At 61.8% G+C, this 27,434-nt stretch overlaps 1 protein-coding gene across 4 annotated transcripts; it reads left to right on the top strand.

The window, feature by feature from the left end:
* Positions 1 to 924: 924 nt before the first annotated feature.
* FAM53A (family with sequence similarity 53 member A) lies at positions 925 to 27,011 on the top strand. Of its 4 annotated transcripts, none has more exons than XM_059923769.1 (6): positions 925 to 967; positions 1,672 to 1,860; positions 11,367 to 11,608; positions 16,267 to 16,321; positions 17,576 to 18,285; positions 26,304 to 27,011. In XM_059923769.1, exons 3-6 carry the CDS (start codon positions 11,531 to 11,533, stop codon positions 26,601 to 26,603), a joined length of 1,143 nt encoding a protein of 380 aa, XP_059779752.1. In that variant the 5' UTR covers positions 925 to 967; positions 1,672 to 1,860; positions 11,367 to 11,530; the 3' UTR covers positions 26,604 to 27,011. The 4 variants fall into 4 exon arrangements, with proteins under 4 accessions (XP_059779752.1, XP_059779751.1, XP_059779750.1 ...); XM_059923768.1 differs by lacking the exon at positions 925 to 967 and adding an exon at positions 996 to 1,073; XM_059923767.1 differs by lacking the exon at positions 925 to 967 and having other exon boundaries at positions 1,080 to 1,869.
* Positions 27,012 to 27,434: the final 423 nt, after the last annotated feature.

Raw genomic sequence — 27,434 nt, forward strand, 5'->3', positions numbered from 1 at the left:
CAGGGCGGGTCTGATGCGGGGGCCAGTGGGCCTGTGGGCCTGGGTCAGGACCCCAGCCGGCCCCCAGGATGGAAGGCTGGAGGGCGAGGCAGGGCCCCTTCCAAGGGCCAGCCCGCCGACCGCCAGCCTCACCTCCTGGAGACCCCCAGAGGTCCGGTCTCAGCCGCCACTGTGCTCGGATGGACGAAGGCCCACCCTTCTCTCCTGCCAGGAGCGCTAACCAAGGCCTCTGAGCCCCTGCCGCCCGGCCGGTCGCACAGGGCGGAGTCGCCGGGAGACCGGAAAAGGCAAGAGACCTGCTCGAGGTCACACAGCGGGTCACAGGCAGGGCGGGGTGGCCGGCGAGGCCGAACCAGGGCTCCAGGCCGGACGGTGTGGGGAGTGGGGACCCCGAACGGCCGGGCCGCCGGCGGGGCCGAGCCCTTCGCGCCGGGGAGGCCACTCGCCCCTGCGCCGAGCGTGCCCTCCCGCTGCCTCAGGTCGCCATCGCTGCCCGCCTTTGCCTTCCTGGACACTGGCTCACGCCCACCGCCCGCAGGCGCGCAGGTGGGTGGGCAGATGGGTGTAGCCCCGACCCCGGGGGCGGGGCCAGCATGGCGCACGCGCCGTTCGCCCGCCCGCCGGGGAAACGAGCCCCGGCCTGCGCAGGCCCTGCCCCATCGGCTGAAACCCCGCCCCACCCAGAACGCCCCTTCCGCCGTAAGTCCCCGCCCACCCGCCGACCGAGGTCCCGCCCCCACGACATAGGCCCCGCCTCTCATGCGCGCGGAGAGGCGCGGCTGTGGGAAGGCAAGTGCCGGCCGGCTGATGGGCGGGGCGGCGGGGCGGCGGGGCGGGGCGGGGCCTGTGTCGTGGGGGCGGGGCGCCGGCCGCGGTCCTGTTGCCTCTGAGGCGCGACGTCCTTTGAGGGAGGAGCGCGGCCTGAGGGCCGGTGCCTCCCTCGTTCAGCCCGCCCGGCCGAGCTCAGGTGCAGGGCCCGGCGTGGCCCGCGAGAAGCCGGGCCGTGCGTGCGCGCGCCCGGGGTCGTGCGCGCGCGCGCCAGCGCGGGGCCGCGCGTGAACTTGGGCCAGAAGGTGCACGCTCCTGTCAGCGCGCGCAGCCCGGCTCGCGCGGCCCGATGCTTTTCCACCCGCGTCGGTGCCGAGCGTTTTCGCCGCTGCACACGGAGAGCGCGGCGGGCGGGTCGCTGAGGGCGCGGGGACCCGGGGGCTCGCGACCTGGGGTTGGGACTCCTGCCGCGCGCACCACCCCCGGACCGGCCCGGGCCCCGGGCCCCCCACTCCCCGGTCCCCCTGCACCCCAAGACCCTGCCCACCTCGGGGCCCCCTGCGCGCCCCAAGAGTCCCGGGCCCCGGGCCCCCTGCGCCCCGAGAGCTCCGCTCACCCCGGGACCCCCGCGCCCCCCGAGAATCCCTGGCCTTGGGACTCCTGTGCCCCGGAACCCCTGTTCCCCAAGAGCCCCGTGCCCCGGGACCCCCGCGCGCCCCGAGAGCCTGCGCACCGGGGGCCCCGTGCACTCCACGCGCCCTTTGGCTGTAAGGGGCCCTGCCTGGAGCGCGCTGCCACTTGCTGAACCGACTTTGGGTGTCGCCTTTGCGAGCTGTCGTCGTTCCGGTGCCGAGACGCGCGGCCTGAGCGGTTCCCGGGACTCATGTGCCTGTCATCTTGCAGCGAGAGAGAAGCAGGAAGTTGGACGTGATAAACTGTGCGTCAAGGGAGCCCAAAGGTGGACCCGCACGACGGGGGAGACCAGACCCTCCCCGGCGAACTGTGGAAGGTGATTGGAAGTGGATTTCGAAGCTGCTTTCTCTGCATAGACGAGGGTTGAGTTTCTCAGACTTTTCCTGGGAGTGGAGAGAGGTGCGTTAGGTAGAGTGTGTTTTTCTTTATTTCTACTTTATTTTCCCTTTACTCCAAGTACAGTCGCAGATCTGAAGTGTATGTCTGTGTTAAATTGACTCCAGTTGTTTGCATTTGGTCATGGGCTACCTGTACTTGACTCTGAGCTTCCACAACTTTACAATACTTTTCTTTTTAACTCAATCACTCACTACTTAGTTGAGTTTATGATGACCTCTCTGTATTGAGAGCTTTTCTTGATAGGTTAGTCTGACTTCAAGAATGGCTTCAGTTTTACAATACTTAAGAAATTTAACTTGAGCTTATAGGTTCTGCTGCTTCATTTCACTGTCGTATCAAAGCAGGTCCGGACAGGGAAGTGCAGTCTTGCAGTCTGATGGTAGAAGGCAGGGAAACAGTTTGATTTTGAAGTTCTGGCATATTACCCCCCAGTTGAAATTGAGATAGCAATTGTTCAGGAACAGTGGCTTTTCTTTAAACTGGTCTCCTCCCGTGGTTCACTGTCCAGAGAACCATTACACCTTGGCTAAGGATCACGGGTGGGTGGCACGTGTGGTGTAAAGGGTTTGCTGTTTGGGTGGATCCCTACATTTTTTTGACTTACGTTGGATTTGGGGAGAGGAGAGGCGTTCTTGTAGCTGCTGGGAATGTGTAATGGAGAGGCTGCCAACGTTACTGTCCTTTTTTTCCTTTTTAAGTGGGTGCATCAGGACTTTTCCTGGTTATGGAGACATTTGCTCATGCGCACCTGGGTGCACAGGGGGCAGGCACATAAGGAGACCTGTTTGTTTGCTGGTAGATAAAAGAACCAGGGCAACAGTCCGGTGTTTTTTACAGGTGCATTGCAGACATTCAAAAACAGCTTTTTTTTTTTTTTAAAAAAAGCAAATTAAAATTTTTATATAAACCCGTTTGGCTTTTTCTGCTGTAATATTTTTGAAAGGAAAGTGGACTTTTACAATCTTTTAAGCATTTGTTATAAGTGGTCGTAATTTAACACGTGTGCCCAGCATTTTCATGCACGTTCCTTAATTTGATTCCTTGCAGCCTCATGATGTGGCTGGTTCTTTCCCAGAGAGGTGAAGTCACGGACCTGGGAGAGCCCAGGTCGGAGCAGGCCAGCCGGGGTCTGACCCTGGGTCTTCTGTCCAGCTGATCAGAGCCCACCCTACGTCCTTTCTCAGAACGAACTTTCTGGGTGTGGTCTTTCTTCTGCAGCGTGGTGTACTCTGCACGCACTAGCAGAGAGGTAACGATCATAGTCTCCTTTTTATTGATAACATGTGAGTTTCTTCTCCTTGTTGGCTTGCAAAGGTCACAGTTCAGACATGGTTTCCGGGCAACTTTAAACTAAAACTCCTGTTGTCTAAACCCTCCAGTTGTGTATTTTAATATTAGCAAGATGTTGGTTAGTTAGGACAGGTGATTTTTGTCTTCTTTTCTCGTTTTGTTTCGAAGTCTTTTCGAAAAGACTTCGGTGGCCTTGCGCACAGTTTTTCGGTGGCACTGACACAGGGCTTTCTTTGCCTCAGACTTTCCCAGGGGTCATGAGTGTGGCACCGAATGTGCCCTGTTAGGGAAGGCACCGAACCCCAGACGTGGAGTCGTACCCCAGACCCCGCCAACTGAAAATCATTGGGCGTTTGCGGCGGCTGCAGTAGCTTTTCCCTCGTGGCTGTATGGAGCGTGGGGACGTGGCCACTCCCCTTTCCTTCCCAGCCTCCGTGTGATGCAGGAGTGGGGACCGTGACTGGCTCCAGCAGCTCGAGGGGGACGCTTGGCTCCATTCGCTTTGCTAAGTGTCACTGCTTTGGTTACTGTGGCAGCACAACAAATTCACTCCAAAACTGGTGGCTTCAAACAGCAACACTCATTTATTACTGCTCAGGGTCTCAGGGCCCGGAATTTGGAACAGCTTGGCTGGCGTCCTCGTGCAGCTTGGCTGGCTGGGGGCTGGGGCTGAGCGTCCCTTCGGGGGACGTCCTGGCTCCGGGGCTGGGAAGAGGTGGAGAGCGGGGTGGCTGGCCTCTCCGTCACTGTGGTCGCCCCATGCGTGGTGCCTCCGGGATGTGTCCCTAAAGGCACCAGGCCTCTGCAGCGCCCGGAGGTCACCTCGCCTCTGTCCGGTCGAGGGGCACCTCAGTTGCACCTTCTCCTGGGGGGCGCTGAGACCGGCACACAAACGGTGCTAGTTAATAACTCATGTCCAGTCAGGTTCCGAGTTTTGTTCGAGTGCTCTTGGTGAGAAAACGAAAGAAAATCTCTGAGAAGCTGGAGGTGGTGCCGCTGTGCCGGCCTCGAGCTTGTGACTCTGCACGACGCGCCTGGAACTGGGGACACATTGCTGGGTCTGCGGCGCCGGGGGCTCCGTGCTGTCTTTTCTGTGAAAACCCCGGAACCGATGCTTTTGGGTCTAAAGTGGCCTGGCTCTGGCCTCCCCGCGCTCTGGCACCACTGACTGGGCAGGTCCTGGAAACTTTTCTCCCCGTTCCGTGCTTCAGGAGCTGGCGGGGGAGCTGGAGCAGTGTGTCCAGGGCCCAGGCTCGGGCCCGGGGTCTGGGGTGCAGCCAGGGCTGGGGCCCGGCTTGAGGGCCGGAGGGAGGCTGCATTTCCAGTGGCCCCGTCCCCCCCGCCCCCAGCCCGGGCTCCTGCCGTCTGCAGCCCACTGTCCACGCGGATCCACCTGTCCGGCTCGTCCTCGCTGACCTCCCCGCGTGCCGGGTGGCCCGTGGATGGAGACGCCGTGCAGGCCCCTCCCAGCGTGAAAGCGGAGCAGGGTGACGGGCACAGGGGACACCTCCGGCCTGAAGCTGAGACCAGCCGAGCAGAGTTGGCTGAGGGAACCGAGGCAGTACAGCAGGGACAGGACGAGGAAACCGTTAGGAGGAGAGCCCTGTGCTGGGTCAGAGCCTCCGAGATGAGCCCACACGGGGGCTCACGGCGCTCGGAGGCGCGCCGGGGCCCTTGGGTTAAACGGGGGAGCAGAAATCAATATGTCACTGGGAGGCGTGGAAGGTGAGGTGTTGGTCATCGTGGAAGCAGATCGACAGCAACAAAAACGAGGCAGAGACGGACGGTCAGGGAGGGCCAGCCCAGGAGCGCAACCCAGCGCACCGGCCGTCCCCGAAACAGACCAGGGGAAGGGGGGACGGGAGGGGCTCGGCAGTGACGCCGTCGAACCTCCGAGGCCCCAGTGGCTCGGGTTCCCGGTTAAGAAGACCCTGCTCAAGGCCCCGTGCATGTTTCCCGGCCCTGGGAGACAGAAGAGTCAGAAACTCCGGCAGGCATCCAGGGAGGAGAGAAGGGGCGCGGGCATCACACGCCCGCCAGGCACCCTGCTCAGGAAGCCACAAGGTGAGGGTGAGGCCCAGGGCCCAGCCGGCCAGCGCCACTCCGGCCTGAGCAGAGGCCGGGGGGCCAGGAGCGCACGGGCTAACGGCCGTCCTGACGTCTTTGACCAAATGAAGCTTGCTTGCCGAGTCGATAATTCTTTGGGGGAGTTTGAGGGAAGAGTTTGTATCGGCCAGAAACTTTGCGTAGGAGAAAAAGGAGGCAGTTATTAACCTGGGGAAACGGGCTCCCTGTGTGGCTCGGCTGGGGACGCTGTTTACAGTGACAGAATGATGTCGGCGCCGACTTACGGTAGTGTTGGTGGGCCGCGCTGGGAGGCGGGGGAGGCGGGGAGTTGGTGTGGGGACGAGCTGGCAAGACCTCAGCCCTGACGCTCCCCAAGTCAGAGACAACTGAGGGCAGCTGTGTGCATGCACCGTCCAGCATGGACTCGGGCGCGAGTGCAGAGCTGCGGGGAGGTGCCCTGGCAGAGGCACTGCTGGTGCCCATCCTCTGCGTTACAGAAACGCAGCAGCGCTGGCTTTCAAGCCTATGCGTTGCCGTGATACGATAGACGTGGCTTGTTGTAGGCTGAATTGTGTTGAAATCCTAAACCCCAGTGCCTTGGAAATAGGATTGTTGCACATGTAATTAGTTAAGGTGAACTCATGCTGGGGGAGGGTGGCCCCTGATCCGAAACGATTGGTGTCCTTATAACAAGGGGGGTTTTGGACAGAGACACAGTGAGAGTGAGGCTGTCACGGGCCAAGGAGCTCCCAGGAGCCGGGACAGAGCGACTCTTCCCCGGCGCCTTCGGGGGGAGCACGGCCTCCAGAGTCGGGAGACAATACGTGTCTGTTTTCTTAAGCCCCCAGCCTGTGGCGCTTTGTTGTGGCCGCCCTCACTCATGTATGGCTTTACAAACGCCGTCTGACTCTATGTTAATAAACTGAAGTGAAAAGAACAGAAAAACAGAGCCACTCTGGTGCCCTTGTGGAGGGTGGAGTCCGGAGGATGAGATGGGCCAGAGCGGCCGGCGGAGAGGTCCGCAGAGTCCAGGTCGGGCCCATGCGCGGGGCTGCCCGTGGAGCCCCTGCTGTGTGCGTGACGCCCCTGGGCCTGGAGGGTGCCTGTGTGGGGACATGAGGGGCCGGAAGGGCCGGGGTGAGGGTTCTGGCCTCTGTCCTGCAGCCACGCAGGGGGTTTCTGGGGGTTGGAGCCCGTGGCTGCTTCCTGTCGAGGCCAGCTGAGGGCTGCTGAGTGCGCGGGAAGGGACGGCTTTGCTGCTGCGGCCGCCCAGGCTCACGGGGGTGGGCAGGGGGAGGAGCCCCGGGAGGTGGGCAGCTGGGTCACGGGTTTGGTTGCGAAGAAGGACGACGAGTCTGAATTTCTCACGGTGGGAAAAGTGGCTATGCGTCCATGATTGGGCCTCCTCTGCGGCGGGTCGCCTGACACGGGAGGAAGGTGTCCCCTGGCCGGGGGATGCCCTGGTCCGTGTGCCTGGGGCCCTGGAGCTTCCTGAACTGGGGCTGTGGGTGGAGTCGAAGGTCACCTGTGCTTCCAGGGTGCCGAGGAGCCCCGGCCACACGTCTGCCTCAGTCGTCTTGGGGGCTTGTGGGACGGAGCCTCCGTTCCCCGGCCCTCAGCGCCGGGCCGGCAGGGCCCGTTAGTTCTCTCGTGTCTGGCGTCTGCGTCCAGCTGGGCCCCCCCCGGTGCTGGGCTTGTGCCTCTGTCCTGGCGCCTCCTGCTCAGATTTCAGTGTTGGCTTCGTTGTCCTCCCAGCAGGCCGCCCTGCCGTGGACGGGGTCCTGCGCGCTTCCTTCTAGCACCTGCCACCGGCTGGCACTGTTCCCAGGGAGAGCTTGCCTCCCTCAGGGCCAGGACGCTGTCCTGAGCTGCTCCAGCCCCGCTCGTCATGCTAACTGTTGAGCAGGGACGTGCAGGGCATTATGCATTGTGCCCGTGAGGTTCCATCCTGATCGTTTGATTTCTTATAAGGGGAGCTGGCTTGGCCTTGAGGGTTGGCACAGTGTGTCCTTCCAAAAGGTCTGCTCAAGTCCTGACCCCAGGACCTTTCCATGAAGATGTAAATTAAGATGTAGTCATACTGGGGACTTCCCTGGTGGCGCAGTGGTTACGAATCCGCCTGCCCATGCAGGGGACACGGGTTCGAGCCCTGGTCCGGGAGGATCCCACATGCCGCGGAGCCACTAAGCCCATGTGCCTCAACTACTGAGCCTGTACTCCAGAGGCCATGAGCCACAACTACTGAGCCCGCGTGCCACAACTACTGAAGCCTGCGTGCCACGACTACTGAAGCCCACACACCTAGAGCCCGCGCTCCGCAACAAGAGGAGCCGCCGCAGTGAGAAGCCCGCGCACCACAACGAAGAGTAGCCCCCGCTCACCACAGCTAGAGAAACCCTGAGCGCAGCAAAGAAGGCCCGACACAGCCAAAAATTAATATTTTAAAAAAAGGAAAAAATAAAAGATGTAGTCATACTGGATTAGGGTGGACCTCAACCCAGTCACTGGTGTCCTGATAAGAAGAGGTACAGAGACACAGGACACACAGGAGAGGCTGCCTGAGGATGGAGGCGGAGGGGGGTGTGATGCCGACACAACCAAGGACGCCAAGGACGGCTGGCCACCACCAGAGGCTGGGAGGGAGGCAGGGAGCGGGTCCCCCCTCAGAGGCCCCAGGAGGCGCCAACCCTGCTGACACCTCGACTTCTGGCTTTGGGCCTCAGAACCCGGAGGAAGTAGGTTTCTGCTGTCCTAAGCGCCCCGTTTTCGGTGCTTCGTGGAGGCAGCCCTGGGGAGCTGGGGTTTGAATCTGCACATTAGCAACTGTGAGTGGCACTCGTTCCTTCCCCAAGACGAAAGTGAAAACGTTGCCCAGGACGGTCATTCTCTTCTGCCCAGTGCTCAGCCCAGCCCCGGGCGGGCAGCTGGGTGTCCCCACTGGCATCTCTTCCTTTGTCCGCAGCTGCTGCGCCCTGCGCACGCTGGCCCGGCAGCTGCCTGGAGCTGTGTTTGGGCCGACACTGTTTTGTTGCCTTTCCTTGCACGTCTGCAGTGGTGGCGGAGGACCATTCCACGTGGGAGCTGGCCGTGCCCCCTTCGGGCCGCGTGGCTCCTGGCGTCTGTGTCGGACGTGGCGCGGCGCGAGGGTCGGATCGGCACCCGAGGTGCTGGCTCTGACCGCTGTGCCGATGCAGATGTCAGGCGTCGTCCCCTGGAGCCCTTTTTCTGACGCAGGACCTCGTGTCCTCCCAGGGTCGCCGGCGTGGCAGGACCCCCTCGCGGCCGTCTTTCCCGGCCCTGACGCTGCTGATGGCTGCCCGTCACTTCGCACAGGTCACCTCATTTGGGTTTGTCTGATTTTTCCTCACGGCTAAATCCAGCTTCTGTGTTTCTGACGGGGATCCCGTGTCCCATGCTGTCACTGTGCCCTGGAACAGGCTGTGCCCACCTTGGCCTCTGGCTCTTGCGGTGGCCTGCAGGCTTCTCTGCTGTGCGGTTCATGATGGAGTGTCTTGCAGGGAGATCCTCTGGGGCCCCGTGATACCCTGCCTCTCGTGCTCCCACCCACTGGCTTTAGCTTCCCTGATGATTCTTGCCTGAAACATTATGGGGTGTTTTTCAGGTGGTGATTTAAAAGACATTCCGTCGTTCCGTCTACATTTCTGAGTTGGCATTCTACCAAAAGGAAGAGCTTCCCCCTCCCCGATTTCCTTACTTTTTCAATTATTTATATCCGCGTGGATTCGTGCCTCTTATTTTTTCTGTGGAGTATAGTCCACTGGCCTCATTCGCTTCGCAGCTGCCCTGGGGGCCCTGTCACCACCCTCTGCTCCTGTCCTGATGTTCTGGCACCTGGAGATGCCCCAGCCTTCTCTGGTCCTTTCCCTGCCCCAGCCTTCTCTGGTCCTTTCCCTGCCCCAGCCCTGGACATCAGCCATCTCTCCAAGGACCGTGGGGCCTGTTTTTAAAGTGCCAGTTGTTTTATTATTTTTTTCAAATTTTGCCGTGGCTGCTGTTACCTTTCTAGGGTTGTATGTGCCGTGTGCCACCAAGAGGGTTTGACAGGAGGGTCTGAGAGACCCCCGAGTGGTCGGCTTGGGGTGGAGGGCAGAGGAGCACGCTGCCCCCTTGCCGTCTGTCAGAGGGCAGTGCCGTGGGCGTCGGGGGCTCGGGGGGTTGCAGCAAGGGAGGCTGATCTGTCACATGTCGGGCTGAAGGGGCCCTCATAAAGCCCCTCTCCTGCGAGGGACTTCTGAGTGGGGCCCAGGTGGATTTGTGGGGAGCGGCAGGGAGAGCTCTTCTGTGGCTTGGCTGGTCCTGCCCAGGGACTGGGGGCTGGCGGTGGGCGTGCGGTGTGGCCAGCTCTGATCCGGTTCCCGGGTTCGCGACGCATTGAAGCAGAACCACTGCCGGTGCAGAGCTGCCCCCTGGGGAACTGCTGGCCCTGACCCTCCTATCTGGGCCTTGGGGTCCCCGGCTGTGCTGGAAGAGATGGCCATCTCTACTTAGGACGGGGGGAGCCCAGGGGTGCTGTCAGCGCCAAGCATGCTGGGTGCTGAAGGGCCCGTGGACGGGCTTCAGGCTGAGGGGCGCAGACGTGGACGCTGTGGTTGGAGAGCGCCTCTCCTGGCCTAGAGCCAGTCCTGGGCGTGGATGGCACCTCTGGTCAGGGCGAGCTCATGACCTCTGGGTCCACGTGCTGCTGCTGGCGGGAGCGCCCCGCGCTGCCCCGCGTCTGCCGACCTGTGCTCGGTGCAGGCTGACGGTGGGTGCCTCCCCACCCCGTGGCCCGGGTTTGCTGGGACGCCTCCCTTCTCCCACCCGCCAGGATGCTGGCCTTGGGCTTACTGTTTCAGAGTCATGTTGAGGAAGCCTGTTGATACCCGCCGAGAGCACGCACACACGTGTTTTTGGGCGTGGAGGGGGGTACTGTTGTGTTGGCGTCTTTTCAGCATCTGTGGAAATCTCCACGCGCTTTCTCCCTGCATCTGTCGCTGTGCTTTGCTAACAGGTTTTGTGAGGGTGAGTACTCCTTGCGTTCCTGGCAGGGCCCCTGGGGGTGCTTCCTGCTGGGGGGGGGCCTGTCGCTCATCCACACCGGGCGTAGGGGCCGTGATGCCGACCAGAGGGTGACTGGTGGGTCTGAGGTGGGTCCTGGGCGCCTGCCGTGCGGCCTCCGCCTGGGACGGCCTGCCGGGCCCGAGGAGGCCTCTGGGAAGGCAGTCAGGAACCCGGACGCTGAAGATTCCGGAGGTTCCATCACTGCTCTCATGTTTAATTTCCAAGAGCTCTTTTATTTTTCTCTAAATGTTTCTTTTTAGTGATCTTACTGTGTAGACACGGCGCCTTCTCGCTCGGAAGCTCTCGTCCTCTGGCATCACCTGTTTTCTCCAGTTGCTGGGGTCTTCCTGTCTGTCCGCCTCTGTCTATGGCTTCCTGGGCGGGGGGCCCTTGGCAGCTGCTCACGGGCGGCAGCGGGCCACTGAGAAGGGGGTGCGTGCGTGGCGGGCGGGTGGCCGGCCCTCTCCCGTCGGCGTCTGCGGGGAGCCGGGTCCCGGGCACGGGCTCCTCCGTCTCTGCGAGGCCAGTGTCCTCCGAGTGTCCCCCCCGGGCCGCTGCCAGCTGGGTCTGCTGCCGACTCTGCACCCCCGCCCCCCTCCCAGGAGGGAACCCCAGCTTCAGTTGGGGGCGGGGCTCTCACTGGCCAGGCGGAGCGGGGGAGGGGTGTCTAACTGCTGCAGTCAGTGGCCAGCGGTGACCGGTCAGCGGCCAGGTGGGTCCAGCCGTTCATGGCCAGCTCGTTTCTGGGGTCTCGCTGCTGCTGGCTGAGGACTTGGTTTCCGGCAGCTTCTCGAGTCCAAAGCGTGGCGGTTGCGCCTCCTCCCGTCTGGCGCCTGTGTTTGGAGCAGGGGTGGGGAGGCCTCCCTCGCTGGTTCTCACGCGTGTCCACCTGCCATCCTTCACCCAGACCGCTGCTTTTATTACATTTTCCGGGAGAGAACTCTTGTGGTAGTTTTCACGCGGGAGGGTCTTTGTCAGGCAGCGAGATCAGAATATTCATGCATACAGTACTGGCGGGTGACAGTCGTTAGCTGAATGGCTTTGCCTGTAATCCTGTATGATGGTTTGTTTCTCTTTGCCGGAAACAGGCACGAAGCTCTGAAGAACCCTTGGAAATGGATCGCTCGTCTTTAAAATGGAAACGTACCCTTGAGGGTTAGCTCAGAGCCAGCAGCGGCCCGGGCCTCCTGAAGCCTGATGTTCCAGAACCCCAGGGCCTGTCGGCGCAGACAGAGGGCACGGGCCCCGGACCATGGTCACCCTCATCACTGAGAAGCTGCAGAACCAGAGCCTGGATGACCTCGCCCGCAAGAGCTACGATGCCGGCCCGGTGAGCTGCCCGCCCCATGTTGGGGGACACTGCCTGGGCTGGGCCCCGGTTTGGGGAGCAGATGGGGGGAGGTGGGGGGGAGGGGGCAGTGTCCCAGGGAGGCTCCGGCGCCTTCGCAGCCCCCAGAGCCCGTCAGCGTCATGATGGTGGGTTCTCAGCATCCTTAAAAACAAACTTTGAAAGCCTAAGCTACACATAGACGCGTATGGTCCTGGGTGCTGAGTGGGCGAACGTCCACCCTGGTCAGCAGCCGTGCCCACCAGACGCTGCCCGTGCCTCTGGGCACCGCCCCCCCGAGAGCCCCTCTTGAATTCTGTCTCTGTGGGTTAGTTTTGCCCGAGGTGGAGCCGATTTCTAGGGCCGTGTTACCATGACCTTCAGGTCACACCCCGCCTGGTTAAACTGTAGGCCCCGAGGGAGGTGCCTGAGCAGCCGCACCTGCCTGGTGCTGGGGGCCGTGCCTGAGCGTCTCACCGGGCGGGCGCCCAGCGCCATCGTGTCGCCCGCACCCAGCCCTTGGCCTGTTTGTCGCCTGTGGTGTCCTGCAGGGAAGGGGGCACGCAAGCAGGTTTCACTGTAGAGAGAGCATGACAAGAAAAGTCCCACGTATACTTCTTCCCATTGTGACACAGATCATTTTACTTTGTGTGACTTCCGCACAAGTCTTTCTGCACAGGATACACGTGTGTGGGAAATAATTCCCTTCTGCACCAGTGGGCGTTCCACTGAGTTCCTGGTGAGGCTCGCTGATGCGTCCCAGGGGTTCCTGTGCTGTGGGTGCATAGACGTGGCTTAGAGCACCTGCTCTAACATTCACTTAAAAAAAAAAAGAGGAGGGAATTCCCTGGTGGCCCAGTGGTTGGGATTGGTGCTTTCACTGCCCCAGGGCCTGGGTTCAGTCCCTGGTCAGGGAACTGAGATCCTGCTAGCTGCGCAGCCAGAACAAAAAAGAAAAAAGAGGTGTAATTTACATAGTGAAAGACACAAATTACTGTATCTTTCTGAGCAAGAAAGTGCCCGGCGTCTCTATCACTGTTTGATTTTGGGCTCGGGGCCACCCCAGAGAGCAGGGCAGCTGTTGTGGATGCTGGGGTCGAGGCGAAGCAGATGATGTGCTGGCGACAAGTAGAGAGGGGAGGGGCATTGGGAGGTGACACAGGACCGGAATTCGCTGGAGCTGAGGCGCTGGGCGGCGAGCCAGGTGGAGCCTGGGCCGGACATGGGAGTGAGAGGATAGCAGGGCCCCAAGGCCCCAGAGCTTGGTGGGGACAGGAGCCGGTGGGGACACGAGCCCGGTGGGGACAGGTGCTTGGCGTCCGTTCTCAGTGAGGGCCAGGGCTGGAGCAGAGGCCATGGCTCGGGTCAGGGGAGCAGGCCGCCTCTGCTGCAGGGCTGTGCTGGGGGCCTGGGAAGGGTGCCAGGTGGAGGAGTTGGGGGGGGCAAGGTCGGGGCTGGTCAGCGTGTGCTAGCCCCCGTGGACGTGGCCTCAGCGTGCGGTGTGTGTCCTCCAGCACGTCCGGCTGTGCAGGTACAGACTTGGGTTGGCGGAGAGCTCAGCTTTGAAAGCCTTGAGTTTAAAAAATACTTTTTTATTGAGGTGTACGTTTCATCTAGTGAAATGCGCAGATGGGGTTTGGTGTTGATTGGGTGAGTTTTCCAGTTGTGTATGCGGTAACCTTGTCACCGTCACCCCAAACGTCTCCATTGCCCCAGGAAGTCCCCTGTGGCCCCACGTGGCTTTGCTGTCCCAGAATGTCACAGAAGTGCCAACATGCAGCGTGTACTCCTGGAGACTGGCTTCTCCACTCAAGGCGAATGAATGCCCCTGGGTTCACTGTGCGGACGGTGCATCAGTAGCTGTTCCTTTACTCTGTCGGATGGTCCATGTCTCCTGTTGCCTGACACTTGGAATGTGTCCACGACTGGCTGTTAAGAATAACACCGCTGACTGCGTTCGTGTGCAGGCCTCTTGTGGAAGTCTGTTCCCACTGTGTTAAGCGAAGGCCTGCCCAGAGGCCTGTCAGCGCCCCAGCCGTGCCCTCTCCCTGGTCGGGAATGGTGATGTCTGCTCATGGCTCTGACCTCATGTCCCTGATGACCAGTGAGATCAGGGCCATTTCCTGTACTTACTGGATGTTTGTATGTCCTTTTTGGTGTCCTTTTGCTCATTTTTCTTTTGGATTGTGTGCATTTTTCTTATTGCTTTGTAGGAACTCTTTGTATATTCTGGCTACAAGTCTTTTCTTGGATGTGTGTTTTTCAAATATTTTCTCCTATCCCATGGTTTGCCTTGTCACTTTCTTTTTTTAAAAAAATTTTATTTTTGGCTGTGTTGGGTCTCATTGCTGCGCATGGGCTTTCTCTAGTTGCGGCGAGCGGGGGCTACTCTTCTTTGCAGTGTGTGGGCTTCTCATTGCGGTGGATTCTCTTGTGGTGGTGCACGGGCTCTAGGCGCACAGGCTTCAGTAGTTGCAGCATGCAGGCTCAGTAGTTGTGGCACGTGGGCCCTAGAGTGCACGAGCTTCAGTAGTTGTGGCGCATGGGCTCTAGGGCATGTGGGCTTCAGTAGTTGTGGCTCATGGGCTTTAGAGTGCAGGCTCAGTAGTTGTGGCACATGGGCTTAGTTGCTCCGTGGCATGTGGGATCTTTCTGGACCAGGGATTGAACCCGTGTCCCCTGCATTGGCAGGTGGATTCTTAACCACTGTGCCACCAGGGAAGTCCTGCCTTGTCACTTTCTTACTGGTGTCTTTTGATGAACAGAAATTCCAAATTTCAACGTAGACCAATGTATCAGTGTAAGTTAGTGTTCTTTTTGTATCCCATTTAAGAAGTCTTTGCTAACCTGAGTCTGGAAGATATTCTCTTGTTTCTTCTGGAAGTGCTGCTGTTTCACCTTTAGCTTGAAGCCTGCACTGCCTGAACTGAGTTTGGTGTGTGGGGCGAAGCAGGTCAGGGTTGGATTTTCCCTTCTTGTGTGGACGTGTGGTCGGCCCAGCACCGTTTCTACAAACGACCGTCTCTTCTCCGTCATGGGTCACGTGGGTCTCCCGTGTTCCCATGTAACCCTAGCAGCAACCCCGCCGTGTGTGTCCCACGGCCAGTCCTGTCGTAGGTGGGGAGACGGGGCCCACAGAGAGGAGCCGGCCTCCCTGGTGGCAGGCTGGTCGGGGGAGCTGGACTCAAGGCCGGCTTTGCCCAGGCCGCAGCCCCGCTCCTGGCCGCGCACTGCACGGGTTGCCACCTGGCTCTGCCGCGAGGAGGTGGACCGAGGCGGAGCCTCTGCGAGTGTGGCAGCGCTGGGCCTGCCTCGGCATGAGCCCGTGGCCTCAGCTCCCGTGCGCATCCCCTGCGAATGCTCGGACGCCACCTTGTCCGTCAGGGTTCCTGCACGAGGCGTGCCACGTAGGCTGGGGCTGGGAGTCGCAGGCACGCTGTCCAGTGGCCGACCTCCCGCAGAGGCCTGGGCCCAGCCCTCCTCTGCTCCCAGCACGGCTCCGTCCAGAACCAGGGCTCCTGGGCACTCATTGGCTGGGCAGTCTGTCTTTGCACGGCCTGACTGTTGATGCGCCTCCTTTTGCTGGGTGATTTACCCAGCATTTTTATGAGAAGCAGCAAAGGATTTCCTTTAATTTTGTCATGAGTTTATCATCCTATGAAACGGTCCCCTGAGAAGCTGGAGCCCCATGACCGAGAGTTATGTGTTGGGGCGGAGGCGGCTCCGGATGTGAAAGGCAGGGAAAGGTGAAAGGCCATGTCCGCACTCAGGGCCTGGTGGGGCGCGGGGAGAGCACAGGAAAGTAGACAGACAGACAGACACAGGCGTTGAGTGGACATGGCTCCAAGCGGCCGCTCAGCCTCCCGGGCCACATTGTGGCCAAGAAAAGAGTTCTGTGGGCTCGGGCCAGGCCCCATCAGCTGCTGTGTCCCGCAGCTGCCCGCCTCGAGGGACAGAGGTCCCAGCCCATGTGGACGCGGTCGGGGTGGGAGTGGTCAGGCTGAGGTTGCGAGGACGGCCGTGGCTTGAAGGGGCAGCAGTGGACACGCTTGTGGCTTTTTAAAAAAATATTTATTTATTTATTTATTTATTTATTTTTGGCTGCATTGGGTCTTTGCTGCTGTGTGTGGGCCTTCTCTAGTTGTGGCGAGTGGGGGCCACTCTTCGTTGCAGTGTGTGGGTTTCTCATTGCGGTGGCTTCTCGTTGCAGAGCACGGGCTCTAGGCGCGTGGGCTTCAGTAGTTGTGGCTCGTGGGCTCAGTAGTTGTGGCTCATGGACTCTAGAGCACAGCCTCAGTAGTTGCGGTGCATGGGCTTAGTTGATCCACGGCACGTGGGATCTTCCTGGACGAGGGCTTGAACCCGTGTCCCCTGCATTAGCAGGCAGATTCTCAACCACTGCACCACCAGGGAAGTCCGCTTGTGGCTTTCTATGTCCTTTACTCAACTGAATAATTGTGAGGCTTTTAAGAATCTTGATTAAGAAAAGAAATGCATTCTGGGGTTCATGCTTTTCTTTTTAATCACCAAGAAAGACAGTGTTGGGGAAAAACAAGTTTATTGCAGGGATGAAAATACAGGCCTGTTTCTTGAGTTGGAACTATTTCTGAATCCGCATGTGTAAACCCACAGTATTGCAACTTCTTTCTCTTCACTTTCAGTATTCTGCCCAGAAACTGAGCACAAGTGGCCACTTGTTCCCTTCTGAAACCGATGGTAAGTATTTAAAAGCCCCAGCAGGTCTTTCTGGGCTGCTGTGGGCTGGGACCCCGTGAGCAGGGCCGGACGCGGAGGCTGATCTGGAGCGCGAGGCCTCAGCCGCGCCCCCTCCCTCTGCTGGCCTCTCCCTCCTCTGGGCAGCGGTGTGGGTTGGAGAGCTTCCTTTCTGGAAGCGGCCTGGCAGTGCAGAGCTGAAAGGCCCGCCCGGTGGGGTCTTGTGGCCACCAGGGAAAGGACGGGGGTCCGGCGGTACGCACGGCCTATGCTGCAGCGCTGGTGTGGCGCACACCCGGCCAGTGGTGGGAGCCGGGGTTGTGCGTGCCTGGAGGGCCTGGGTCTGCCGGACCCCTTCCCTGCACCGCACGCCCCTGCCACGTGTGCCCTGTGGTCTGAATGGGAGCAGGAGGCTCGCCGCCCGAGTGTAAGTCTGTTTGCGTGAGTGTGAGTGTGGGCGCCGTGGCGCCTGTGATGAACCGCGGCTGGTGTCCGTGGTCGCAGTGAGGTGCTAGTGGTGTGACTTCAGCCCGGACAGTCCGAGTGGCATCTGGGTCTTCCCCCTGCGGCCCTGCTCACGTCCACGGTGACGCTGTGCTCGGCGCCCTCCAGGCTGCTCAAGTGTCACCACGGTCTCGGGTGGTATGGGCCTGCACTTGGCCCTGGGCACTGTCTCCGTCCCACACAGGGCCAGTCCTGGCTTGGAGCCCCTCGGGCTTCCCGTAGGCTACGGAGCCGGCCCTGCCGTCCTTTCTGACTGACCGTGCGTCCTCGTGACCCAGGGTCACCTGGGGCCTTTGCTTGTGCCTCTCCCAGCGGCGGGTCCTGGCCTCCATGCCAAGGCCCCTCAGCTGGGGGTGACCGCAGAGCAGCTGGGCTGGAGGGGCTGCTGGCCGCCCCCGGGCCAGGTCATCGGGGCTCTGGGCTCCCCCAGCCCTGGCCCCTCTGCCCTGGCTGCCCCGCTTGCCCAGGTGTGCTGCCTGCGTGAGCCCATCCGTGTCGAGCTGCTGACCCCGGACGCTCGGCCTCTCGAGTGACCCTTATGCCCCCGTGTGATGGCGAGGAGGCCGGGTCTGCGGCGTCAGGGTCCCCGTGCCCCTAGGCGTCCCCACCATGATGCGAGCTGCGACTGTGCAGGGCAGGGCCGGGGAGGAGGGGGGTCCCACGAGCGGGGCCGGGCCCACCCTGAGGCCAGGTAGGGCCGAGGGCGCGGGGGGGCGTGCGCCCCTCACCCGTCTCTCCTTCGTGTTTCCCCAGAAGACAAGCACCCCTGGAAGGTCGTCGGTGGAGGACAGACCGTCGGAAGCCAGGGGGCCACGGGCCCTGCCGTCCCCTTCCCTCCTGGCCCCTGCGGCCCGAGCGCCAGCCTGGGTGCGGTCAGTGCCAGGGACCTCAGGGACGGCGCAGGGCCGCCCTCAGCACCGCCCACCAAGCGACACTGCCGCTCCCTGTCGGAGCCCGACGAGCTGGCGCGCTGCCGGTCCCCGTGGCGCCCCGGTGGCTCCAGAGTCTGGGCTCCTGTCTCCAAGAGGCGGTGCCACAGCGGCGGGAGCACCGTGCTGCAGGCCGGCAGCGCCTGGTCGCCGGGCCGAGCCCTCCCCGCTGCCAGCTCCGCCTCGCCCCCCGCGCCCCGGCCGGCCTCGGCTTTGGCCAGCAGCGGCCTCCCGGCCCTGGGCCCGGCTCGGCGACCCGCCGGACCTCGCGTGCCCTCGCCGCGCCGCCGCCTGTCCCTGTCGCAGGAGCACCTGTTGCCAGTGGACGCGGCCCCACCCTCGGCGGGCAGCACGCCCGCGTCCACGCCCGCGTCCACGCCCGCGTCCACGCCCGAGCTGGGCCGCCGCCGGGGCCTGCTCCGCTGCCGCTCTCAGCCGTGCGTGCGCGCGGGCGGGAAGGGCCAGCGGAAGCGCAGGCGCGAGGAGGATGCGTGCTGGCCGCGCCCGGCCCTGGACTTCCTGAAAATGACGCGGGTGAGGCTCCCTCTCGCGTCCGGTGCAGGCGCCCCCTCCACGGGGCGGGGCGCTTGTGGGGGGATCTGCCCCCCACGCGGGCCTGGGCCGCCCTTTGCAGGGTGGAGACGGGAGCCGTTGGTCCGGGCGTCGAGGCTGAGCGGGCGCCGTCCGACACCAAGCCTCTCCTCGCCGTCCTTCGCGGAGCCCGCCACCGATGATGCCTCTTTGGAGAAGGTGCTCAGAGTTTGGGTTGTGAACCAGCTTGAAGATTCTGGTGTCCGGGGTCACCGCCTGCCCCTCCCACGCTGTTTTCTGATCGCGGGCAGTTCAGAGCAGAGTTAAAGGAAAGAGCCGGTTTCCAGAGGTCTGACCTGTGCATCGTTGCGGGGGGATGGCAGGACCTTCTGGGGGTGCTGAGGAACAAGGACGGGGCTCTGGTGTGAGAAAAGGGAGAGGACGGCCCGCCGGGCCCCCTCATCACAGAGGCGGCTGTGCCTGGGGTCCTGGCGGGGGCGCAGGAGCCCGCAGGGTGGGACTGAGGTCTCCATGGTCCACAGAACCCAGGTGGGATCCAGGCTGCACGATGCCGTCTACGCCCACTCTCGACGTCACTGTCAGCTTTACCTTTCCTGACTGGTGGGTTTTCTGGAAGGTTCTTCCCAGTGGTGGGGCGGGAGCTCCCAACCCACACTTGCTGGCTGTGAAGTTTCCGCGGAGAGCTGGGGTTTAGGAAGGGGATGTCCCGAGCTTTGCCACGTGCCGCGGAGGAAAGCTGGCCGTGAGCCCGACACGCACCCCCCAGCTCCCAGTACTGCAGCGTCGGCGGGCCCTGAGGGGGCGGGACTGTGGGGACGTTCCCACCAGGGACTCCCGAGTAGGCAGGGGGAGCAAAGCAGGGGGAGCGCTCACTGCTGGGGGTGCGTCCCAGCCCCTCGGACCAGGGAGGGGGCAGGGATAGCGTGAGGAGGAGGGTGTCAGGACCACTGACCACAGATGTGTGTGGATGCAGCCTGGCACCTCTCGGGTTGCTGAGCTCTGGGCCAAGCGTGGTCGTGATCACCTTGTGACGGAGAGGCTGCCGTGCAGGGCGGCTGGTGGGGAGCGGAGAGGAGACGGTAGCTGGGGTGTGGGTGGAGCAGGGCTGAGGCGCCGCCCCCCAGAGGGACAAGCCCGGGGAGGTCAGAGGCTACTTGTCTTCTGAGACGGCTCCTCCTGTTACGGGCGCGTGGCTGTGGTCCTAGAGCTAGCTCCCCTGCACCCCTACCACGTAATTCCCGGGCCCGGCAGTCCCGTCCTGTGTCCCCTCCCTTCTCCAGCCGTCCTGCCCCAGGCTCCCGACAACCTCTCTGCTACTCATCGATGTCTGCCTCTGATTCAACCCTGATGTCCCCAGCAGAGCCGTCTCTGAAATGAAAGTATAAGATAGTGTATCAGTCATCTGTTGCCTCGTAACAAACAACCCACATCTAGCAGCATAAACAGCACACGCCTGTGCTATGTTCTTGTGGGTTGGGCACCCAGGAGCGGCTCAGCTGGGCGGTTCTGCTCAGGGACTCCCCGAGGTCATGGCTGTGCTGTCGGCCAGGGCTGTGGGCACCTAAGGCTGGACTGGGGCTGGAGGAGCCACCTCCCAGCTCCCGCACGTGGCGGAGGTTTGGTGGGACTCGCTGGAAAGCCATCTGGGCCTGGGGTGGATGTGGATTTAAACAGACCCGCACCCACTTTTTCCAGTCAGGATCTAGTAGGGTTTTCTGTTTCTTCAGTTTGTTGTAAGTATTTCTGGGGACTTGTCTGTTATAGTTAAGGTTTCAGTTTGGGGTACAAAGTTGCTCATTGTATTTCTCAGGCCTTTAACATCTGTAGTCTGTACTTTTTTATCTTTAATGTGAATGATGAAATGTGTGTGGCTAGGAACATTGTAAACAAATCACAACGGCTGACTGTTGAGAAGCTTCTGGTGAAGAACCTTCCCCTCTTGCCAGTTCTGACCCTCATTTTGAGGGGTGGGGTCAGTTCCGGGCCGGGTGCAGATGTCAGTGCCCAAGCTGGCCCCTCGGCCGGGCCGGCAGCCCCTGCGTCCCTCAGCAGAGGACACGACTGTGACCTGTGTGGTCTCACACCACCTCTGAAACTGAATGCCTGGGTTTCCCCACCACACGCCTGCCGTTCTCTGCACATGCCAGCCGAGTGTCCAGCAACTCAATTCACTTCTGACACGAACTACCTGGGGTTAGTGCAGACCCTGCAGGTCAAGGCTCAGTCCCACGGGACGGCCCCACTTCAGGCACCAGCCCCAAGTCCAGGGCCTCCTGTACTTCCGACCAAACAGCTATAAATAGGGGGTTCCCACGACCCCTCCTCAGGCTCCATCATTTGCTATAACGGCTCACAGAACTCGGGAAAGCACCTTATTTACTGACACCTGTTTATTATAAAGGCTACAACACAGGAGCTGCCAGATGGAAGGGATGCGTAGGGCCAGGCATAGGGAGGGCGCGCAGAACCTCCACACCCTCTCCAGGCGCACCACGCTCCCAGCACCTTGACGAGCTCACCTAGGAACCCCACCATTTAGGGGATTTTATGGCGGTTTCGTTACATCGGTGTGATTGATTAAGCCATTGGCCGCTGGTGATTAACTGCCTCCCTGGAGGTGGAGGTGGGGTGGGCTGAAAGTCCGGCCCTGGAATCCCAGGCTTGGTTCCCCTGGTGACCAGCCCCCATCCTGAGGCTGCTGCGGGGTCGAGTCGTGTTGGCGTGAACTCGGGTGTGGTTGGAGGGGCTCCCCCAGCCCCGTCACTCGGGGAACCCCGAGGGGTTCAGAGCTCTGAGCCCGGCACCCGCAAGAAGACCAAGTATGTTCCGTACTCCGTCACAATGTTACAACGTACCTAGAAAACGCGATTATTTCAAACGTCAGGGGAGTGAGGTGACAGTGGCCAAGCAGTCGTGGGGTCAGGGCGAGGTTCGGGCCTCCCTGCGTTTGGGGTGGGGCCTGTAGGGCGGCAGGCCTGCTGGGGCGTGCTGCGCGGGGAGCGAGCGGAGCCTGTCGCGGGTGTTTGCTGCGGGGCTGCAAGCGGGAGGGCCGAGCGCTGTCTGCAGGGGTGACTGGAGTCCCTGGTCCCGGTCCCCTCCCCCGGGCTGGCCGCGGCGGTCACCGGGCTCTGCGGGCGGCTGGGGCATAGAGGACCCGCCGTCACCAGGCGTCCCCTCCGCGCAGGACGTCCCCTCGGGGAAATGCCCGTCGCTCAGCCTGGGAACCTGGCGAATTCTGTCCGTTTGTACCTGGAGACCCCCAGGTTTCCTGTCCCTTAGTCTGTCTCCCTTCCACGAGGCTTCCTAGGGGCGGGAGGAGCCCCGAGAGATCAGAGTGCACAGGCCCCTGGACACGGCGCCGGGGCCCCACGCCCGTCCGAGGCCGGCTCCCACCGGGCCTGCCGCCCGCAGCTGCCCGGAGCCGCCAGGCCTGGAAGCTTGCCGGTCAGCTGGGTTCCCACTGCTTTCTCACAGAAGCAGCCCCTTGGCTCTTGTCCTTATTTTTGTGTCATGCACACAGTGCCTTAGAGACTGGCCGGAATGCGGCTGTGAGCCTTCCCTGGGGAGGGTCCCCCACGAGGTCAAGGCGCCGAAGTGCCCCCCCAGTGGCCACAGGACCGGCCGGGCCCTGACTCCCAAGTCTCGTGTGGATGTCACTGGGCCGGTGAGAGGGCGGGGGGCCCGGGACCGAGAGGTCGGGCAGTCGCGGCCTTTTCACGGCCTCCTGGACTGAGGGGGGCAGAGGGTGAGCAGCTGGGGCAGGGTGGAGGGAGGGCACCTTGGGTGGGTCCCGCAGAGGCAGGGAAGATCCGGGGGGGTGGTGGTTGATCTGCAGCTTCTGTCTTTATGGGGCTTCTTTCCTGTCCACATGTTTAAAGTTCGTTTTCTGAGCAGCTTGTGTCTGCCTTTCATTTCGTCCTTTTTATTCGTGCTTTAGTTTCTCCCAAGTTGAATAAACAGACCATCTCATGGTAGATGTACTCTGTCTAGTCTGCTTTAACCTGTTCGCTTCTCCCGGTCGACTGTCGTGTGAGCGTATTGCTTTAGACAGACGTGGAAGGTGATGAATGTAAAAACCGTGCGTGGCGGGTACACCCATCTCTCTTGCGGAGGGGACGCTGTTACCGCTGTGGGTGGCACTGTGGGTGGAGGTGTGTCCAGCGGCCTCGGGGCCACGCTCTGTCCCCTCTTCTGAGAAGGTCAGTGCCGGGGTCAGGCGAGGTGCCAGACACGCAGGGCCCAGGGCGCGAGGCCTGAGAAAGGCTGTGCTCGTAAGGCCCCCGTAGCCCTGTTGCTGAGGTCACCACGGGGCTCTCGCTGGTGAAATGAGGGTCCCCGGGCGCTGTAGGCCGCCCAGCGGGAGACACCCCAGTGCCATCCTGGCTGCGCGCCCTGGTGACGGCCCCCCCTGGATGGTGTCTGGGCCTCCGGAGAGACCCAGTGACAGGTGGCCGTCCACTGCAGAGTGGACTCGCCAACCCTGAGACCCAGGGGTCAGCCTTCCTTGTCACCATCTCTTTCAGCGCATGGCTTCTTGAGGAAGGAGGGGGGTGGCATGGATTCAGAGGCCTTGCACGTCCTCTCCCGTTGCCCGGGACCGGCCCCTTCAGACTCCAGATGCTGCCCTCAGCTTCCGGGCCCCGCACCATCCCGTCTGGTCCTGGTTCCCCAATCTCCTCTCTGTCCTCCAAGCATTTCGTGAGGACAGACCTCGTGTGTCTGTGTTTGTCGGTTATGCCGGGTCCTTGGGGGTCAGTCAGGTCCAGGGGCTCCCGCATCACTGGGGAGATGATTTCAGGGGTGTGATTTTCTTCAGTCTGCCTTCTGGGGCCCCTGTCCTCAGAGGGTGGACCTCCTGACTGGTCCCCAATCCCTTTGTCGGTTTGCAGATGGAGGATCTTATCTCTGGGTGTTGGTGGTCTGGTTTGGGGGACGTTTTCTTTGTCCTGCATCGCCTGTTTCCTCCAAACTGCTTCCTCTTTTGGTTTATCCTCACTGCTGCCTTACATAGAAGATGCTGTCCCCAGGTGTTTGGTAAAGTTCGGACACCTGCCTGCGTTTAAGACGGGGACCCAAAGGCCGATCGGCGGCCCCATGCGCGTGGGTGTGGCCCTTCGGCCGTGAGCTTTTTGTGGGGTGCTGGTACCCCCCAAGTCTTCACCCCAGTTCCAGAGAGGCCTCTTCCAGTGCTTCCTGGGGAGGCTGGGAGCCCAGACGGGGTGCTGACCCTCAGGCGGCCCCCGTTTCCGCATGTGTCCTGCTCGTGGTGGACCCCCCCCCTGTCCCCCCAGTCCTGTGGTGTCCACCGGGCCGGCCTCCGCCCGTGGCGGGTGAGGAGGGCCTTGGCTCGGCCAGGTCGGCCGCTGTGCGTGTCCGGGTTCCTTTCCTTGGCTGGAGCCCAGGCTGGACCCGCGCCCGGGTGCTGGGCTCCAGGGGCTCCGGGCAGTCGGAGGCTCCTGCCGTGGCTGTGGCCGTGGCCTGTGGGCAGGGCCAGCTCTGGGCTCGAGCATGGGCGCTGGGCTGTGCTTCCAGGAGGAGACCTGACGAGCCTGCGACTGGGCTGGGCCGGCCGTTTGCTCGCAGGATGGTGTCTGTTCTGCTTTCAGAAGCTCGCGGCTCAGTCTCAGGGGGCCTCTTGCCTCCGGCCGCGGAGAGTTGAGTGCGAGCTCTTGCCCGCATAAGTTGGGTGGTCTGTGGTGGGCGCGTCCCCCAGGCTGAGTGTTTTGCACACAAGGTGAAAGACCCTCTAAAATTGAGGGCCCCTGATTCAGAACTCAAAGTTTTGACCTTTGTTTTTTTAAAATAAATTTATTTATTTATTTATTTATTTACGTTTGGCTGTGTTGGGTCTCTGTTGCTGCGCGCAGGCTTTCTCTAGTTGCGGTGAGCGGGGGCTACTCTTCGTTGCGGTGCGCGGCCTTCTCATTGCGGGGGCTTCTCTTGTTGCGGAGCACCGGCTCTAGGCGTGCGGGCTTCAGTAGTTGTAGCACGTGAGCTCAGTAGTTGTGGCGCACGGGCTTAGTTGTCCCACCGCCTGTGGGATCTTCCTGGACCAGGGATCGAACCTGTGTTCTCTGCATTGGCAGGCGGTTTCCTAACCACTATGCCACCAGGGAAGTCCTGACCTTTGATTTTTGAAAAGATATTTTCTGTTCATCTGCTTAGATGCAGGTCACCGTCAAACCGGAGCGGGACCGTCCAGCAGCGAGGGTCCCACCTGTCAGGCCAGGCCCTGGCCCAGATCAGGGTCACCCTCTGGAGCTTTGTGATGCCCCTTTTTGGGCGCTTCAGTGTGAAGAGTCAGTGGCTTCGAGCTGTGCGTGGCCTGAGCCGGGCGTGTCCAGAGCTGCCGCATTCACCCTTGAGCAGCAGTTGTGGTCGTAGACGGGCCTCTGTCCTGGCCACCGAGAGGACCTTTGGGCCGTGGTCCTCCCGCCAGCTGTCAGGTTACTACCGTCTGGGTAGGGGTTCGACTTCCATGCTGTGAATCAAAAGGAGAATTCTGTAGGTGGAGATGTGAGGAGGGACACGTCGGCTTCTGTTGCCATGGATACAGGGCTGGGCCCGCCGTGCTGTGGGGTCTGCACATGAAAGTGACCTTGACTGTGGCGTCCACCTTGATTTGAATGAAGAAGAAATTATCTCACGCGTCCTCATTTTGTGACCAGGACTTGTGGCCAGTTGTCAAATCTTCAGAGACTTGATCCTTCACTTTTACTTCTTGGTGGCTCACTCATTACAGTAGAACAACAGCCGAAATAAGGCCGTGGGTCCGGTGGAGCTGAATGGCACCCCCGAAAGCGCTGGTTCCAGAAGGAGCTGCGTGTGTGGTTCTGGGGGGCTTGTTCCAGGGAGACGCGTGTCCAGGAGCCTGACCGCGGGAGGCCTGGGGGCACGCTCGCCCCGTGGCCGCCACCCCAACACACGTCGCCACGTCGGATTCTGCCAACGCCCTGAGAAGCCCCGAAGCACGCGGTGACGTGTCTGCGAGGCAGGGTGGGCAGCCCAGGGGTGACTCCTGGGCACGCCGTGGACAGCACGTGGCGCTGCACGAAGCTGCGGGACCAGGAGTTCAGGGCAGGGGGAGGGGTGCTGGCCACGCAAGGGGCTGCTGCTGCTGAGTGCACGGCCCGGTCAGCGCCCTGAGGGTGGACTGGGGTGGCCTCCGGGCCTTGGGCCCCTGTGGGACAGCCAAGGAGAGGGGCCACCGAGCGGGTGGGGCTGTATCTGCTGTCGGGGGCAGGGCTCTGGTCTGGGGGTGCAGACCTCTGGTCTGGGGGTGCAGACCGGGGATGTGCTCGTTGGGGGGCAGGGCCGGGGCTGGGGGGAGCTGGCCACGGGGGCGGGGGGCAGCGGCAGACCATCGGCAGAGCGGCTCTCAGCTGGGCGCTCTGGGCCGGCCGGCCGGGGGCGCGGTGTGGGGAGATGCCCGCCAGGCCGTGGGGGGTGGAGGCTCAGGGGAGGCCCCCTGTGTAGAGTGTGCGTCTCAGGCGTTCTAAGGTGAGGACAGTCGCGGCGCATCGGTGTTGAAAGCGGAACCACTGGAAGAGGGAGGGCTGAGGGGAGAGGAAGGTGGGCACCGGGGGTGGCTGTGGGGCTCGCCTGGCAGGAGCTGGGGGCCCTGGCAGGGGTCCCCCGAGGCAGGCTGCGGAGGCGGGCGCCGGGTGGGCTGACGAGCGAGGCCGTTGTTGCGTGAGGACCCCGGACCTCCGGCCAGTCCTTCCCCGGGTATTTGACGGGATCGTGGACGCACCTCTGGCCTCGAGTCCCCGGGCCCCCATCCCCCGTTGCGCCGGGTCTCAGTGGGGCCGCGGCCCTGGGCAGGGCAGGGGCGCGGGCAGGCAGGGCTCTGAGAAAGTGGCCCCGGGGGTGGGAGGGCGTGTGGCGGGGCTCCGGGAACCGAGGACACATTATGTGACCTCGGGGACCCCTCTTGGTGGGATGCCACCCCCCCTGTGGCCTCCTGGAGATGCTTCAAGCCCGTGTCTTTTCTGTTGCAGACGTTAAAAAATTCAAAAAGCCTTTGCTCCCTCGATTATGAAGATGAGGATGAGGATGACGCCCGAGTGAAGACCGCCGTGTCCTCCCCACGTGACCCGCACGGCCCCGCGGGCATCGCTGTGCCAGGCCCCGGCCCCGCCAGTCCCAGCCCGGGGGTCTGGCGCGGGTGGGTGGCCGGTGAGGGCGAGGGCGAGGGCGGGAGTGGCGGGGACCCGAGTGACTGGGACAGCGCTGGGGAGGAGGGCGTCTTCCCCCTGGGCCGCGGCGAGCTGGACCTGGAGCAGATCGAGAACAACTGACCGGCAGGTGGGGGAGCCCCGCGAACGCGCTGTTTTGAACTCAAGGTGTCGCTTTGATCCAGTCTTTCCTAAAGAAGTGTTCTGTATTTTTACGGCTTTTACAGTTCCGAGAAAGCGTCTCTATTTTGAAGTGAATTTTCGTGAGGGCATTCTGTTCACAGGGTCTGTGCACAGACCCTGGGGTGGGTTTGTGTTCCTTTGGTGAAACGCCTGCTGTGAAGGGCACTGCGCGTGGTTCAGCTGCCTGGAGACCGCGGGCGCGTGGCCGGCCCCTCTGTGGACGCGGTCGTCGTGTGCTGGGCTGTTGGGAGCAGGGCCGCGTCGCTGAGGACTTGGGACGGGCCGTGAGGACGTGGTCCTGGCAGCCCTGCGCTGTCACTTCAATAAAAGGCGTTCATTTGCTTTGCAGCGTGGCTTCTGCTTCTTGCTCTTCTCACCAGGTCACGCAGGCCTGCTCGGCCTCGGATCTCTTTTTGTTCATTCTAACTTAATAAAATCATAGGCTTTCTACCAAAGATGTTGATCTGAGGAACTTCGGGGAAGAGGAAGGAGTTTGCGATAGCGAAAGGAAACGTTTATAATCTTTGGAGAAATATTCTTGGTTTTCTTTCCTGAGAAAATGGTCGTGGGGCCCTGTTGTTAACTGGAAGCGCCTTGTGAACTGGTTTGGGCTTAGCTGGGGGCCGGGCAAGGCTGGGAAGCGCGCTCTTCCCCACGGGCCCCCCTTGGCCCTGCCCTGCGAGGTGCGGGACAGGGTCTTGCGGCGCTGCACGGCCGCCTGCCGGGAACCCACCCACCTCGTGCCTCTTGGGAAACTCAGCAGCACCTGTT

The sequence above is a fragment of the Balaenoptera ricei genome, chromosome 5 (genome assembly GCF_028023285.1).
Source record: "Balaenoptera ricei isolate mBalRic1 chromosome 5, mBalRic1.hap2, whole genome shotgun sequence".
Taxonomy (NCBI): domain Eukaryota; kingdom Metazoa; phylum Chordata; class Mammalia; order Artiodactyla; family Balaenopteridae; genus Balaenoptera; species Balaenoptera ricei.